Source organism: Gracilinanus agilis, chromosome 4, assembly GCF_016433145.1.
Source record: "Gracilinanus agilis isolate LMUSP501 chromosome 4, AgileGrace, whole genome shotgun sequence".
In the NCBI taxonomy this organism is placed as follows: Eukaryota; Metazoa; Chordata; class Mammalia; order Didelphimorphia; family Didelphidae; genus Gracilinanus; species Gracilinanus agilis.
In genome coordinates, this window is record NC_058133.1 from 280,896,474 (window position 1) to 280,913,779 (window position 17,306).

At 36.2% G+C, this 17,306-nt stretch overlaps 1 protein-coding gene across 1 annotated transcript in view; it reads left to right on the plus strand.

Moving 5' to 3' along the window:
- SLC25A27 (solute carrier family 25 member 27) overlaps window positions 1-16,013 on the plus strand; it is a 53,745-nt gene extending 37,732 nt beyond the window's left edge. The window contains exons 5-9 of the mRNA XM_044673690.1: window positions 6,425-6,537; window positions 8,156-8,240; window positions 12,313-12,405; window positions 13,833-13,935; window positions 15,930-16,013. Coding sequence (XP_044529625.1) covers window positions 6,425-6,537; window positions 8,156-8,240; window positions 12,313-12,405; window positions 13,833-13,935; window positions 15,930-16,001 — 466 coding nt within the window. The 3' untranslated portion in view covers window positions 16,002-16,013. The remainder of the gene's footprint in view (window positions 1-6,424; window positions 6,538-8,155; window positions 8,241-12,312; window positions 12,406-13,832; window positions 13,936-15,929) is intronic.
- The last annotated feature ends 1,293 nt before the right edge of the window (window positions 16,014-17,306 follow it).

Below are 17,306 nucleotides of genomic sequence, written 5' to 3' on the forward strand. Positions count from 1 at the left end.
CCTTTGATTTTTTACATATCAGATCACGTACATACCTATCATATCATACATATACATCATTTCATATCATCATATATATACACATTATATCATCAACATCATAATATATATCATATCATCATAATCATCTTACTTCCCCACCCCCTAAGTATATTCCTTCTATCTTCTCTACTACCAAGAGTAATTTTTGAGAATTACAGATATCCTTTTCCCATGTAGATATACAAACATTTTGACCTTAATGAGTTTCTCTTGGGTCTAGTATTTGGGCTTCAAATTTTTTTCAGGAATGCTTGGAAATCTTCTATCTTAATTAAATATCAAATTTTTTTCTCCTGTAACAATATACTCAATTTTGATGGACAGGTGACTGTGGGTTGTAAACCTAGATCTTTCACCTTCTTGAATATCATATTCCATGCCTTCTGATCCTTTTATGTAGAAGCTACTAGGTCCTATGTGATCCTGATTGTAGCTCCATGGTATTTGAATTGTTTCTTTCTGGCTACTTGCAGTATTTTCTCCTTGGCTTGGGGGCTGTTGAATTTAGCAATTATATTCCTGGAAGTTGTATTTTGAGGATTTCTTTCTGGAGGTGATCTGTGAATTCTTTCAATTTCAATTTTATTTTCTTGTTCAAGGATATTTGGGCAATTATATATTTTGATATCTAAGATTTTTTGTTTTGATCATGGCTTTCTGGTAGTCCAATAATTCTTAAATTATCTCTCCTAAATCTATTTTCCAGGTCATTTGTTTTTTTCAATAATATATTTCATATTTTCTTCTTTTTTCTTCTTTTGGTTTTGTATAATTTGAATTTGTTACCCTAAAAACTATGATCCCCAACAAAACTGCTATTCCCAGCACCCTACTCATTTCCTTTCATTTCGTGGTGATGTAGACAGAATATAAATTGGGTAGAGTTCCTTGTCTAGGTCTCTTTCCTTCCTGTTGACAGCTTTGGTGGAGTGGGCATTTTGAGCAGGTAGAAAACTTAGTCACGTGGTTCTATTTTGTCTGATAATAAAATTTATTAAAAATAATACTTGAAGTATTCAACATTAATTTCACTTTTACATTTATGGCAACCACCAGAAGTGGGGGTTCAGAACCCTTAATTCTCTCTGAGTAGATTAGTTTGAAAAGAAACCATGTTTCTCCTGCCATGGCTTTTCACACCCCTCCACCCTCCTTCGTGAACTCAGAGAGCTTGTTGCTGGTGATCCTGCCTCCTGTTGCAAACTTCCTCCTTGAGTGGTCCCAGCTTCCTGCTCCTGAGATCCTGTCTCCATGCCCAGGTGGTCCTTGCAGAGCCATTGCTTCTGTTGCTGCTCCTGCTGATGATTGAAGCCACTCTCTGGAGGCTTGGAAAGTATAAATCCTTCTTTCCCTTACATTGCCAACAGCTGAGTACTCACTGCTTGCCTTAGAAGCCTGGGTGTGTTTCCCTTAGGCAATAATTAGCCTCTTAAAGGGATTTTTCCCTGTGGCAAGGGAAGCAAGCTGCTCCCTGGAGTTTTTACCCCTAGGGGGAGAAGGAAAGTTACTCTTCCAAAAAGGAAGTAGAATTGCAAGCATGGCTCCCTCTATGAAAGAGCAGTGCATTGCCTATTTGAAACAGCTCCCAGTTTTAGGATGTTTTTTTCTTCCTACCATTCCTGGGTGCACTGGTCCTTGTGATTAGCTTGCCTAAGATTTAGGCAAGAGATTCATCTCCCTACACCCCCTTGCCATTCTGGCCTGCCTAGTCTCTACAATACATCCAATATAGGATTTCTCCACACTATGTTCAGTGTGGAATTCTCCTTTACTATAGGAGATCCCAGAGGTATGACCAAAAGAAAGTTAGATGGATGATGATACTGGGGAGGGGAAGGAACTTTAAAGAGTCTGGAGGTAGATTTTAAGTATATTAAGTATATTGTATAATTTTAATTATACAATCTTACCACCTTAAGAAATGGTATTAATGGTTTGCTAGGAATTTTGCTTAACCTAGCCTCTGCAAGGTGTTCTCCCATGACACAAGAAGCTGACCTGGAAGAGAGATAAGAATGGGTGACTGGGAGATTTTGCTCAACCCAGTCTAGTAAGACTCTCTCCAGGATACCACCCAACCAACAATCTTCTTTCTGTTTCCACTATATCAGATCTGACTGCTTTCCTTTTTTTATGATAACTTATTTAAAAGAAGGATAAACAAGATGAGGTCAGGAAAGAGGGTTATCATATCGTCCTAACTAATGATCCACAGCAGCAACAAGTCTTTCAGCCTTGGCCAAAGCCGAGGCTAGCTTGGAACCCCTCTTTGTCTGTTGTTATTTCCTGTGATGGCTAATCTTAGGCTAATTCAGGAAGGAGTGAGTGTCTAGGTAATAGCCAACACAGATGAGAGATCAGGCTTCAGGCCTGATCCAACCTACCCTCAGGACTAACCCTTAAGGAAAACTGGACAATTTGATCAGGTCCACATTGGTCTTGCTTTATCAATGAAGAGGTCAAATTGCAGGGTCTCCGTAGATCTCAGGATAAGATAGGAATCACCAGGAATGGGTTTCTTCCCAGTCCTGAATTAGGGTCTCAGAGCTGGCTCTATCAGAATTCAATTCCTGAATCCCCTTCAGACTCCATTGCTCTCCCAGAAATCCCTGTTTCCAACATTCCAACTGGCCTTTGCCCTGTCTCTTATGCTCTCCAACATTCCATGGCATTTGTTTGCAAAAATACCTTTCCTCACTGCAGAAACCTCACACTGCACTGAAAGATCCAGAATGAACTTTGGGTTGTAGTGAAATCGAACTGTGGAGTGTTATAACACATTTATTTGTATGTATACTCTTATGCCAAAGGGGACTGCCCCCTTGGCTTTTTGTCAATGCACCTAGCACTCATTGGTTTTGTTCTTCTTTCCCTTTTATCCCCAAATTATTGTAATTTATAAGTTGATTTATGTTTATAAGATCCATTGGGGAGACAGATCTTCCAAAGGATCTCAGGCTGGATTGTATAATTTGAATCCGCTACCCTAAAAACTATGATCCCCAGCAAAATTACTATTCCCAGCACCTCACTTCCTGTCATTACATGCTGTTGTAGACTGGTTATAAAGTGGGTGGGGTTCCATGTATAGGTCTCTTTCCTTCCTGTTGACGGTTTTGTTGAAGTGGGCATTTTGAACAAGTAGAAAACTTAGTCACATGGTTCAATTTTGTCAGATAATAAACTTTATAAAAAATAATACTTTAAGTATTGGAACATTAAATCTTACAGTTTTGTTTTATTGCTTCTTGATTTCTCATGGAATCATTAGTTTCTAGTGGCTCAATTCTAATTTTTAAGGCATGATTTTCCTCTGTCAGCTTTTGGTTCTCCTTTTTCATTTCTTCTTGAATTTCTCTTCTCCCCTTTTCCTCCACCTCTCTTCATTGGTTTTTGAAGTCTTTTTTGAGTTCTTCTAGAATCTATGTCCAATTCATATTTTTTTCTTTTGGACTTTGGATATATTTGCTTTGCTTTTACCGTTCCCTTCTTTGTTTGTACCTTGCTCTTTATTTTCATAAAAGTTCTTTAGAGTTAGGTGCTTTTTTGGTGTTTGCTCATTTTTCCTACTTTTTTATAGGTAGACTCTGTTTTCTGGGAGGTTAGGGTACCTTCTTAAACTTCAGTCCTTCCTTAGCTTTTTTTCTGGGTTTCCTCCAGTTTCAGTTTTTCCAATATGGTATGATGACTTGAGAGCTGAGAGCTCTGAGAGACACCTCCCACTGCTGATTGAATTAACCATTGAGATATGCTGATAACTTAAAGACTTGCCTCAGGCTTGGGTGTAAGCTTTTATTCTTACTCTGAGCTTGATCAGGTCAGGAACTACTCAAATTCTAGCCTTAGGCTTAAGTATAGATTTTTTTTTTTTTTGGTCTCACTGTGTACTTGATCAAATCTGGCACACAGTTCATTTCCCTGTCCTGGAGCTCTACCCTGAGCTTTTGGCAAAAAGATCCAGACCTACTTTGAGTCTACCAACTACCCCAAATTGGGAACTATGTCCTCACCAGACTGCCCAGACTGGTACTCCTGGCTTCACTCTGGGCCCACACAGATTAGCCCACTTCATAGACTGCCTTGGGCAGGGATTCCAGATTTCCCTCAGATTTAGAATTTCAAGTGGTATGGGTTGATTAGGCCTCTATTTACCCAGGCAGGATCTTAAGATCTGGATATTGGCTTGGTCTTAGGTTCCAAACTGGAACATCAGATATGGGGTGGGGATGGAGATGTGGCTTGCTCTTAGCTTTCTCTTCACTCCTTGCTATAGCTTCCTGTTAACTGTGCACCTCTTTCAACCCAGTGCCCTAGATGTTCTCTTCCTACCTTTTGGGTTTTTCTTTTTTCTTTTTTTGAAACTTGTTTTCCTCTGTCTCCTTGTTGGTTCTTTCTCTCCTGTATTTGCTTCATGGTGTTATTTTAATTTGGGTTAGAGAGAATTCTCATGGTGACTCTGAGCTTCTCTGCTTTAATTCACCATCTTGGCTCTGCCCCCAGAACTCTGCATAGAACTACTTTAAAGAACTAGAACAAATGAGAACAAAATTGACCTAGAAGAACAAAAGCTCAAAAACATGAAGGGAATCAATGAAAAAAAATTGAAGGAAGGGGGCCTCAAACTATATATCTCAAATCATACTAGAAATACATTATTGTTGAAATAATCTAGTACTAGGTAAGAAACCAAGTGTTTTATCAGTGGAATAGATAAGATTATACAATATATGGTACAATACATAGGATCTTTCATCTTATCAGATACTAGGTTGTGATACTCATTCCCTTCTATATATTGTATAATCTATTATATAATCTAATCTATTCCACTGATCATTAATTGATGACCCAGAAGTCAGTGGTTATTCCACTGAATACTATTTGACAAAACTGTTGGGAAAATTGGAGAATAGTCTGTTAGAAACTAGGCATAGACCAACATCTCATATCATAGACAAAGATAAACATAAAACAGGTACATAAAAGGTGCTATTATGAGAAAAATAGTGGAGTCTAGAAAAAATACCAATCAGATCTATGGATATGGGAAGAGTTCATGACCAAATGAGATAGAAAGGCTCATGGAAGGTAAATTAATAATTTTCATTATATAAAATTAAAAAGGGTTTTTGCAAGCAAGACCAATGCAGCCAAAATTAAAAGAAAAGCAAAAAAGGAGGTTGGGTAGAAAGATTTGCAATAAGTTTCTCTGGTAAAGGGCTCATTTCTCAAATGTATAAGGACCTGAAAAAAATTTAATAAGAATAAGAGTAATTTCCCAGTTGATAAACAATCAAAAGGATATGAACAAGAAGTTTTCAAAGGAAGAAATCTAAGCAGTTAATAGTCATATGAAAAAGTGTTCAAAATCACTAAAAATTAGAAAAATTAAAATTAAAATGACTCTGATGTACCACCTTACAGCCATCAGATTGGCTAAAATGACAAATGTTGAAGAAGCTGTGGAAAACTGGGTAACCCCGTGAATTTTTTATGGCACTATGAACTAGCTGAACCATTCTGGAGAGAAATTTGAAAATATGTCCTAAAAGCTACAAGTCCACATACCCTTTGACCCAGCAATATCACTAGTAGGTCTGTACTCCAAAAAGATCAAAGAAAAAAGTAAAGGACTCATATTCAAAACTATTTATAGCAGCTCTTTTTGTGTGTGGTGGCAACAAATTAGAAACTGATGGAATGCCCATCAACTGGGGAATGGTTGAATAAGTTATGGTATATGAATGTGATAGAATACAATTGTGCTATAAGAAATGATGGAGAGAGTTTCAGAAAAACTTAGAAAGACTTACCTGAATTGAAGCAAAGTGAACAGAACCAGGAGAACAATTTACACAGGAGTAACAATATTGAAAATCTAGTCAGCTATTAAAGACTTGAAAACTCTGCTCAACCCAGTGGCCTACAATAGTTCCAAAGGTCTCATGATAAAAAAAAATGTTACCTACCTCCATATAGAAATCCAGTGGTCTCAGAATACAAATGAAGTTCATTTTTCTCTTTTACTTTTCTTATTTTTTATAACTGGTTAATATGAAAATTTCTTTTATATGACTTCATATTTGTAATGGATTTCTTTTTGCTTTATCAATGGGTAAGGGAAAGGTTGGAGGAGGGAAAGAATCTAGAACTGAAAGTAAATTAAAATGTAATACTTTTTTAAAATCTCTAAATTTTTGTTATTATAATATGTCTAGGAACTCCCTAAACTCACACTTAAATGTTGACCTCCCATCAAAATGATTCTCTTCAAGTTCATGGCATTCTGAAATATATGTTAGCACAAATAGTTTTAGTAAGATTCATTGTAATTGATATCCATGATAATGACATTATTCACATTCTCATTTTGTTCTCTTAGATATCGTGGTGTACATCACGCCTTTCTAAAAATCTTGAAAGAGGGAGGAATACTTGGCCTTTGGGTAGGCTGGGTACCAAATGTCCAGAGAGCTGCCTTGGTGAACATGGGAGGTAAAATGAAACTTCAGTGAATGCTGATCACTTCTGTTTTTCTAAGAGTTAGTAGTTATAATAGTAAATGCTTAAAATGAATGAATAAATAAGTCATGTAGAATTTCAGTTGAGAGTACTGGACCTGGAGTCAAGAGGACTCAAGTTCCAATACAGTTTCAGATACGTATTAGCTCTGTGAGACTGGGTAAGTCACTAACCACTGCCTCAGTTTCCCTATTTGATAAATGGAGATAATAATAATAGTACCTACCTCCCAGGGTTGTTGTGAAGATTAAAGGAGATATTTATAAAGGATTTTTCATACATTAAAGCACCTAGTAAATCTAAATGCTAGCTTGGTAGGAAGAAAGGAAGGCTCCATCTATTAATAGCTAATTATATGTAAAATATTGTATAAATATAATCTGTCCTACCAATATCATCAATTATTTTAATTTGGAAAATGGAGCCTAAGAGAAACAAACATATTAATAATTCATTTTATAGTGTTTCTAGGTTTACAAAGCACTTTCTCATAAAAGTTTGGAAATAGATAGGCAAATAGTATTACTCTTTCTTAACTGATGAGAAACCTGGAGTATGTAGAGTTTGAGTGAATTTTCATTGTTCTTTGCAATCATCATTAGTCATAGGATTGATTGGATTATAGTTTTTTTTAAGAGAATGAAACTAACCCCCCAAATCTCAAAATATCATGTATTCTTCATTTTCTGAAGAGATGTATTAAATATATTAAGTTTCTGAAGTATTATAGTCACAATAGTTATTTTACAGAGTTTGGAGCTCATTAATGGTTATTTCTTGATGATAAACACAGGAAATCCAGGAGTCCATCCTCTTTCTCAGGAGTTATTTGTCCACCCTCATGGCTGAATTGCTTCAAAATAATTTTAAAAAAAAGAATTTTAGGCAAGTGCTAGTACTTGCTTTTTTTTTTAGTGGATGGATTAACGAATGAATAAATTACAAAATATTTGTTAAGTAATTACTTTGGACTACTGCTAACAACCGGAGATATAAATAAAGTAAAACAAAAACTATCCCTTCCCTCAAGAAGTTTACCTTCTAATTGGGGAAAGTATCACTTTTAGAGGGAGTTTGGGCCAATAAAAAGTGTTCCGGTCAGGGAAGTCACGGAAATGGTAAGTGGAGTCATGGAGAAATAGATTGTATTTTTTCTGGCTGTTCCCTAGGCTTGGAATTCTTTTCAGCTTCATCCCTTGGTTTCTTCACCTTTTGGCGTCAAGTCCCAGCTAACACAAAAGGCCTTTCCATTCTTCCTTCATTCAAGTTACTTCCCTTTTGTTGACAGTCAGCCATTTACCCTACATATTTCTTGTTTGTGCATAGTTGTTTGCATAATATCTATCTAAGACTGTGGGCTCCTTGAGGGCAGGGACTATCTTTTGCTTCTTTTTATATCCCCATTGCTTAGCACCATGCCTGACACATAATAGCACTTAATAGTGGCACTTAACAAATTCATAATCTATTGATTTGATTGGAGAAAATAAACCCTTTGTGGTTTAAAACTTTGTGGTTTAAAAATAAATATCTGAAAGTTTTCCTCACTTCTTAAATCTCATTTTGACTTTTTGTCTTGATGTGCTTTCAGATATAACCACTTATGAGTCAGTGAAGCACTTCTTAAAATCAAACACATCACTTGAAGACGGTATCCTGATTCACATCACAGGAAGGTAATTATTTGAGGCTGACTTTTATACTGCTTTCATTTGACTTACCTAATTTTTTAAAGCCAGCTTTCAGTTGTTTTGGGGAGCTCCTGATGAGACACTTTCTTGATTAATGTAGATTAGCAATAGTGTTTTAGAGAGTTACTTGGGGAAAGTTAGAGAATAACTAACTGACTTGCCAGGGTAACACAGCCTACTTTGCATACTAGAATTTAGAATTCAATTCAAGTACCATCTGAAAAAGCTCTGTGCTAAATAATAGAGATTCAAAGACAAAAGTAAAATAGTCCTTGTCCTCCAACAGCTTATCATCTATTAAGAGGTTGGGATAAAAGTGGGTTAGACTAGGTACACAGATAAGTGAAAAACAAGGTAAATTAAGATATGAAAAGAGCATTAACACCTGGGGAACTGGAGTATCAGGGAGTTTCCTAAAGGAGCTGGTAGAGGAGCTAGCCTGTGTGAAAATATTGGGAAAGAATTTGGAATACCAGGCACATGTGGGAAGAACTACTAGTCTCAGTTTATCTATGAGAGAAGTAATTTAAGTCTGAAAGCAAGTCACATAAGTCTGGTGGAAGTCAGATTGTGAAAGGCTTTAACTGCCAAGTTTAAAGGTTTGCATTTCATTCAAGAAGTGCATAGGGAACCCCTGAAGATATTTGAATTGGTCATGTCTGTGCCTTAGAAAAATTATTTTTTTGGAACTCTGTGGAAGATGAATGGATTCCAAGAGAAGAGAGCCTGGAAACATGATAATACTCCAGTAATTCAGGTGAAAGTTAATGAAGAACAGAACCAGACTAGTTGCCATGTGATCAGAGATGTAGAGGAAATATGTTTTAACTGTATTTAGGATCTGTAATTTAATTTTATTATAGTGGAAAATAGGTTTGAACTACATTATGGAGAACCCCAAATGCCAGACTAAGGGCGCTTAAGTTGATAAGCAACAGGGAAGAAAGTGATGATGATAGAACTCTGTTTTATGAAGCTGTAGCTGGTGGTGGTATGTAAAGTGGAAACCATTTAGAGGTCATATAATAATCAGTATTGACATAATGCTTTATAGATATCAACTTACTTGATCCTCACAACAATCCTGGGATATAGGCACTGTTATCATCCCCATTTTACAGATGAGGGAACTGAAGCAAGTAGAGGTTAAATGATTCACCAAAAGTCAGAGGACCAGTAAATATTTAAGGCTGAACTGGAACTTGGGTCTTCATGACCTCAGGTCCAACATGCCATTTAGTTCCCTAAATATATCTAATTGCCTCTTTTTATAGAGGAAGGAACCTTAAAAGTCTGGATAAATTAAATTATTTACCTAAGGTCAATTAGCTAATTAATGGGAGAGCTTGGATGGGCACAGGGTCTCCTTGTTCCCTATCTAGTACTCTTTCTATTATATTATTTGTCTCCCAAGCATTTTGACTATAAAAATTCCTTTGTAATGTCAAAAAATACTTATAGTTGTACTATTGAAAAAATGTCAACATCGAACAAAATGAATGTGAATCTTGTAAATCACAACAGTATCTATCTGCATTTTAAAAATTAAAAAATACATGTCAGAGACATAACTATATATTCAATCTGTACAAAATATGTTTGCTTCTTCATTTTCGCGAAGTCAATGCATGCTACTATTTTTCAATTTCCAGAGATTAGAAGTCTAGTTGAAATGATGAGTGTTTCAACCTTAGAGTTCATATAACATCTAGCTTATTTCACCCTTTAGATTTCAATCCTACAAAGAGACAATCCATTTAGATTTGTGTTACTTTTATAAAAACTTTGTAGCCAATGCTCCATCTGTTTGTGGGCCGGAAGCTGAGAATCGGGGTCCTAGGCCATTCTGCTTCAAAATACTATGCCATGCTACCATATTTTCATCTATTGTGGATTTATCTCTCTTTTTCAAATTACCTCTGAATAAAATAATCCCTTTTTAAAAAAAAAAAACTCTTCTTTTTATCAGTTGTCAATGAGGCTGTTTAACAGTTTCTACATTGTTTCATTTCTGTCAGATGTCTACTACTTTTTCCCTACTGTATCTTACATTCAGGGTCTTCCATAATGTAGCACCAACCTATTTTCCACATTTGTGAGTCACCTCTCCAATCACCTGGCTGCTACTCTAATTCTGTTCCTCATCATATCTCACCTCTGTCTTCCAAACCTGCTCAGTATATTACCAACTTTTCAGCTTCTGCACAAACTCTAATCTAATTCAGGGGCTAGCCACTTTCCTTCATTTCATCAGCAAAGTCCAGGGTGAATGACTAGAAACACAAAAGAAGAGCCTTGAATCTGAAGACAGAGCATTTTGATTCAGGTACCAGCTTTGCCACTTACATCTGGGTCACTTTGAACAAGATCATTTTTAATAAGTATTACATTTTAATGAGTACCCAAATGAGTACTATAAATGAGAATTTGGACTAGATCAGGTGAGAGGTGATGCTGATGAGGAAAGATAAGGGAAAGGCAAAAAGGGGGAAGGCAAGACACCGGAGAGGAAAATGGAGAATGGAGGGAGGGGGAAAGAGGAGAGAAGAGAGTAAAGGAGAAATAGAAAAAAGGAGAGGAATAGGAGAGAGGAATACGGGAATAAAGGGAGGCAAGGAGGGAGGGAAGGGAGTAAAAGGAAAGAGAAAGAGGACTAGAAGAGAGTAGGGAGAGAAGAGAGGAGAGAGAGAGAAAGGAGGGAAGAGTAGAGAAAATGAAAAAGGAGAAGGAAAACAGAAAGGAAGGGAAAGGGGGGAGAAAAAGGGAGAGAGAGATAGGACAAAGAGAGGAGAGAAGGGGAAAGGTGAGGGAGAGGGATATTTGGAGAAAGGGAAAGGAGGTGAAAGAGGAGGACATGTAAGGGGAGAGGAGTGGGGGAAGAGAAAGAAAAATTGCAGAGGGCTGAGAAGTGAATTTAGAGGAGAGGAATTAGTCAAGGCAGAAAATGTAAAAACAATTTTCCCCAGGAATTTTGCTGAGAAAGAGAAGAAAGAAAGGATTAGCAAAAGTGTCTACCCTCTCTCTCCGCTCTACTCCCCCATCCTGAAAGATGAAAAAACTTGAGCATGTTTGAAAATAATGGGGAAGGAATCAGTCCTGGAGGAGGTTGAAGATTCAAGGAGAGGGGATGCTTGAGGTTTTATTGTGGTGAAGACAGAAATGATGTCAAGGACACATGGAGAGGGGTTGGCCCTCAATAAAGAGGGTCAAAGGTTATCTCATTGTCAGAAACTGGAGGAAAGGAGGAAAGAGAGGGTAGCTGGGTGGATAGGAGATGAATATTTCATTTCAACTTATCTTAACTTTCTTAGGAAAGGAAGAGGGGAGGTCCTCAGCTAAGAAAAATGAGGGAGAAGAGTTTTAAAAAGCTTGAGGAAAGATGATTCAGAAAAGCTTTCATGGGAAGTGACATATAAAGTCAATCATGGAAGGATAAAAGGATTGTCTTGCTCTGATGATTGCCCAATTGAGCAATTTTTATTGAGCTTATTACCTACCTAGTCAGCTCAGTTGTGGGACTTCTTAGCACATTCTTCCAGCTTTAACAGTTTTTAATTGTATCATATGATTGAACTTAATAGAACAAAACTAATTTTAAAAGCAGTGGCTAATATTCAGAAATTAGTTTGATATAAATACAAAAGGCATCAATTTTATTTAAAAGAAAAAATAGCTATCTGCTAATACAATTCTTAGTTTGGGGGATTACTCATGCCCACAGATTTACCACATGAAACAATATATATCATTTTTGTAATTTTCAAATAAAATACAGTAAAGCTACCTAGCTACTCTTTTTACCTTTATTCTTTCCCTAGAAGGAAAAATCCAGATTTTAAAAAGAATGCTGATGGTATTCTGTTGTATTCATTTCATATAAGTTATTAGTTATCCAGAGAAAGAAATCAAATGGATAATTTAGAGGTTGAGAGAAAACAATCAAAAATGGAGATAATTACAATATTGTGGTATATTGTAGTTTTTTTCCTGAATATCAGACTTTTGTCTCTTTTTTTAAAGTGTATTTTCATTAAACTTTACTTATTTGTTCTTATAGTACATGTTCTGGACTTGTAACTTCTATTTTGGGAACACCAGCTGATGTCATCAAAAGCCGCCTGATGAATCAACCAACAGATAAAAATGGAAAGTAGGTGAACAGTCATTACTGTCTGTGAATAACAGTATTTGTAGAAAAATTGCTTTTTAATATTATTTTGAATGTCCAGTTATTTTGATGAATTATATTAAACTTGGGAATTTTTTCTAACATGAAAACTACCTAGCCCTTTTTTACTAGGGCAGTATAATACCTTAGAGAAAATATGCTAATTTATGTTATCTCAATATTAGTCCTTTTCTGAGACCTTTTTGTTCCTAAAGGTTTTTGTTTATTTTGGCACTCTACTCTAGTAATTTGCAGAGTATTGTGTTCTCTGGTTCATAAAATATAAAATTTGCTTTTACCTAATGTTCTTGCTCTTTGGAAAAGAAAAAAAGTAGTAAAGTAGGATTTTTAGGGCTAGGATACTGTATGAATCAGGTTGTTAGTAGGCTTTTTAAGTAAAAGTTTGTATGGAAAATAATCAGAGTAGGCAGCTTTGAGTATTACTTTGATCAAGGAGAAAGATAGTTATCTGGAAATGGATTACAGTTATCCCTTCCACATGTGATTTTCCCCATCAAGGCTTTAACATAAGATGGGATAGCAGAAATTAAATGGGAATTTTTTAAGGGTTTTGCAGAAGGCACAGACAACACGTGAAGAAGGCCAGCAGATGATATAGAAAGTTTAGAAACTCAGAAATGCCAACTTAACTCAAAATGTATTATAAGGTTCTGTAAACACCTCCTAAAAGAAAAAAGAAAAAATTCAGATTTCTTCTCTGGTGAGAAAGGAGGACCAAAAAATTTTATGTGGATTTTCCAGATCATAGGGGCACACTACATTCCTAACCCACCCACCATGTAGAAAGGATACCAATATTTAGCACTAGAGGTAACTTCAGGATCAATTCATGTTCAATCTACATGTGAAGAATCTGAGATCCAGAAAGTTTTTTACTTGCCCATGGTCACATTTATATTACATTAATATAAAATAAATTATAAATAACAGGGATGGGAATGTGAACCCAGGTCATCTGATTCAAAATCCAGTACTTATACTACTAGGTCTCACTATTACTCTAGATTGGTATTCTCTCAAAGATATTTGTTTGAAATAAGCAAAAAAATAAAAACCTTACATTTGTCTATGAATGTATTCTTTTTTTTTTTAAACCCTTAACTTCTGTGTATTGGCTCATAGTTAGAAGAGTGGTAAGGGTGGGCAATGGTGGTCAAGTGACTTGCCCAGGGTCACACAGCTGGGGAAGTGTCTGAGGCCGGATTTGAACCTAGGGCCTCCCATCTCTAGGCCTGGCTCTCAATACACTGAGCTACCCAGCTGCCCCTATGAATGTATTCTTTAATTTAATTTTCCTGGGCTCTATCCTTCTGTATAATGTTTACATGTTGTATGACCATTTATTTATACAGAGGAAAGTGAACAAATCTGATGTATTTTCCTTTTAGAGGACTGCTGTATAAATCTTCAGTTGACTGCTTGATTCAGTCTGTACAAGGTGAAGGATTTCTGAGTCTGTATAAAGGCTTTCTACCATCTTGGCTGCGAATGGTAAAATTTCAGTTTTTCTTCCATTTCATACTTATATTTGAATTACTTTATGTGTAAATTCTAAATGTATTTACTTTTGCCTTCTAGGTGTTTTGAAATTCCCCTTCATTCCATCTGAATTTAACTTTCTTCCTTGAATTTAAAATTAATGAATAGAAATGAATAGAATAATAATAATCCATATTTACTCATAAGCCCTGTTAAGATTAACAAAGCACTTTCATTAGTGTAAACATTTATTATCTCACATTTTATGGAAGAGTGTACTGAGGTTCAGAAGATTATGTGGTCCTCTGGTCATGACTCTGCACCTACTAAGTGTGAGAGATGGGACTCAAACTGAGGTTTCTTGATAATAAAGTAGCATTTGGATACTGGAATTCAAACTGATAATATAGATAGAGAATACATTCAAGTTAGTGCTGAAGCATTCAGTACTAGATAAAAATTGCTGGGTGATCTTTTGAGCTGTAAATTATGAATAATACATCAGTAGTTTAGCCCAGTATCCAGATTTTCATGTAGTATCATATCCCTTTGAAATAGGGTAGCTAGAAAGAAACAAAAAGTAAATGCCCTGAAATGAAAGTTTCTAGTTTTAAGAAACTATACAAATTTTGCTTCTACTAATAAGCCTAATTTTTTTCTTAGATATTTAGTTTTCAATAGGTGAACTGAGATACAAATGAAAAGAGGCAGACTCTTAGAAGTTAGAACATTAAGGATCAAATTTCCACTTCACACATTTTGCAAATGAGAAGATTGATTGAGGTTCATGGAAAAGAAGTGACTTTTATAATAAGGTTAACCATTTAGTAAGTGGTGGAGCCAGAATCTCTCTTCACCCACATCCTTTGATTCCCTGTCTAGAACTGGGAAAAGCAAGATAGCACATCAGTGTTAGGGGAGAAACCTTGACTTTACAAGGTGAAGAAAATATGTAAACAGTGTTAGAATTCCTGCTTATTTAGAATCACATCCTTGCTTCTAAAGATTTTGCCATCATGTCCCAACTTGGGTACCTCTTGCCCCAAACCTCTCCCTTTTATGTGTTATCTTCTCCCAATAGAATGTAAACTCCTTGAGGGACTGTCTCATTTTTTTTTCTATTTGTATGCCAGTGGAGCTGTGGTATAAGTACTTAAAAATGGGGCAATCTCTTTGCACTAGGGAGTAAGATTGTTTTGCCCACTTCCCAATTTTTTCCCATTTAAATTTTCATCTTAGTTTCTTTCCTGGCCACCATTCCCTTAACTGTGTTGTGTTTTAAGGATTTAAGTTCTTTAAGGCAGGAACTGTCTTTTTTTTTTTTTAAACCCTTAACTTCTGTGTATTGGCTCCTAGGTGGAAGAGTGGTAAGGGTGGGCAATGGGGGTCAAGTGACTTGCCCAGGATCACACAGCTGATAAGTGTCTGAGGCCGGATTTGAACCTAGGACCTCCCGTCTCTAGGCCTGACTCTCAATCCACTGAGCTACCCAGCTGCCCCTAGGAACTGTCTTTTTGTATTTGGATCCACAGTACCTGGCACATGGTGAATGTTTAATAATATCCATTCCTTTTTCTATACTAGCTTCTTACCCCAGTCCATCCTCAATCCTTCCTCCATTGTGTTTTCCTTGTTTTCTTGACTCTCTTCTTAAAGAGGTTAGATGTTGTGGCGGTGAGTTAAATAGGAGTAGCTAAGTTATGGACTTAAAAAGAAAAGAATAATTTAGTAACAGAGCATAAAGGTCCTGGCTAACTAATAAAATGATAGATGTCACTGCAAGTATGTTATCATTTTTGAAAACTGTTATTAGTAATCTGGATTGCTCCATAGAAGTATTTTAGAAATTTTGATGTAAATGTTGGTAAGCAAGATTATACATGAAAATACAGAAATATATGCTGATACTTTTCAGATATGTATGTATGTATGTGTGTGTGTACTCAACATATGCTTGAAAATATCCCTCCTTCAAAATGTACTAATTTTTTGGGTTAATTTTTCAGGTTCCTTGGTCATTAGTATTCTGGCTTTCTTATGAAAAAATCAGATATATGAGTGGAGTCAATCCATTTTAAGACTTTTAAAAGCATATATATTCAACATCATTAAAATCTGGCATTCACAGAGCATCCCGCCTACTATTTCTACCTCTTCAGGAAGACACTATTTCATCAAGAATGTGCTTTGTTGAGTGGCAGCCTTAAGTTTGTATTCTCAAGATCCGAGTCTCCTTGGCTCCTTCTCTTGCTCCAGGAAAGGCTGTCTGTATATCCAAATATTATCTAATGAGATCCAACACAGCATTTTCTAAAGAGGAATCTGTTCCTGGATCCTGACCACTCTGCAGCCTGGGATCCAGACTCTGGGACCCTCAGTGGGATGCTACAAGACAACTTCAAGGAGTCCCAATGATGAAGCAGCTGCTCAGGCCTGAAATACAAGCTATGAACAGAAAAAAAATATATAGATATGCCTCACCTGATATATACCTATTATAGGGAAGTCAGTCTTCTTAGCAATTAAAGGTTGAAAATGCACTTTAAAAATGAAATGAATAAAAAAGATAATGTATAAAGATGTCAGGTTTCTTAAATGTAGGCTGGAGTTGATGAATCTCTTCCTCCTAGAAGAAAGATAAGGAGGAAAACTGAGTCTGCTATTACTTCAACATCAAACAGACCTACCTCGATTAGTCACTATTCCTTGAGAAAGGTTGATGAACTGTGGTACCTGGAGAAGTAGCAAACACAGAAAATCAGTTTTGGGGAAAAGCAGATGAAGGACCACCCAGGCACATGTCCTATTAAATTTACTATTCTATAGCTCCAAGATATTTTATTCTTTATGGATAATTACTGAATTTTTACATGTTAATTAAAGCTTATCTGTGTAAGTTATTTTTTCCTCTGTCCTGATCAACCTTCAAAGATATTTGACAAACAGAGACTGGTTTTAGAAGTAAGTCAGAGTTGGCATGCTTCCTTCTATAGACAGACTTCTATTCAGAAACACCCTGATAGATTACTAAAAAATTAGTTGTCACTCTAGCTAGGGTCTCATAATTTGGCCAAATCTTTTATTCTTATAAAATCGTAAAGTATAGTGTATGAACTAGCCTTCATAGACAGCTAACAACCCACACTGTCATACTGTCTTTTTCAGTGGTTTTGTGCTGACGTGTGTAATGAATGCTCTTTTACCCCTTGCCTGTTAGGCAGTTATGTCATAACCATGGAACAAAACCAGACCAAACATTGGATATGAGTCTCAACCCTGGTTTTGTTATAATAGTTCTGTAAACACCTGAGCTAACCAGCCATGATGATGATGAGCTTGTATGAGACTGACCATGTTTAGGAATATAGGAATAGTTAAACATT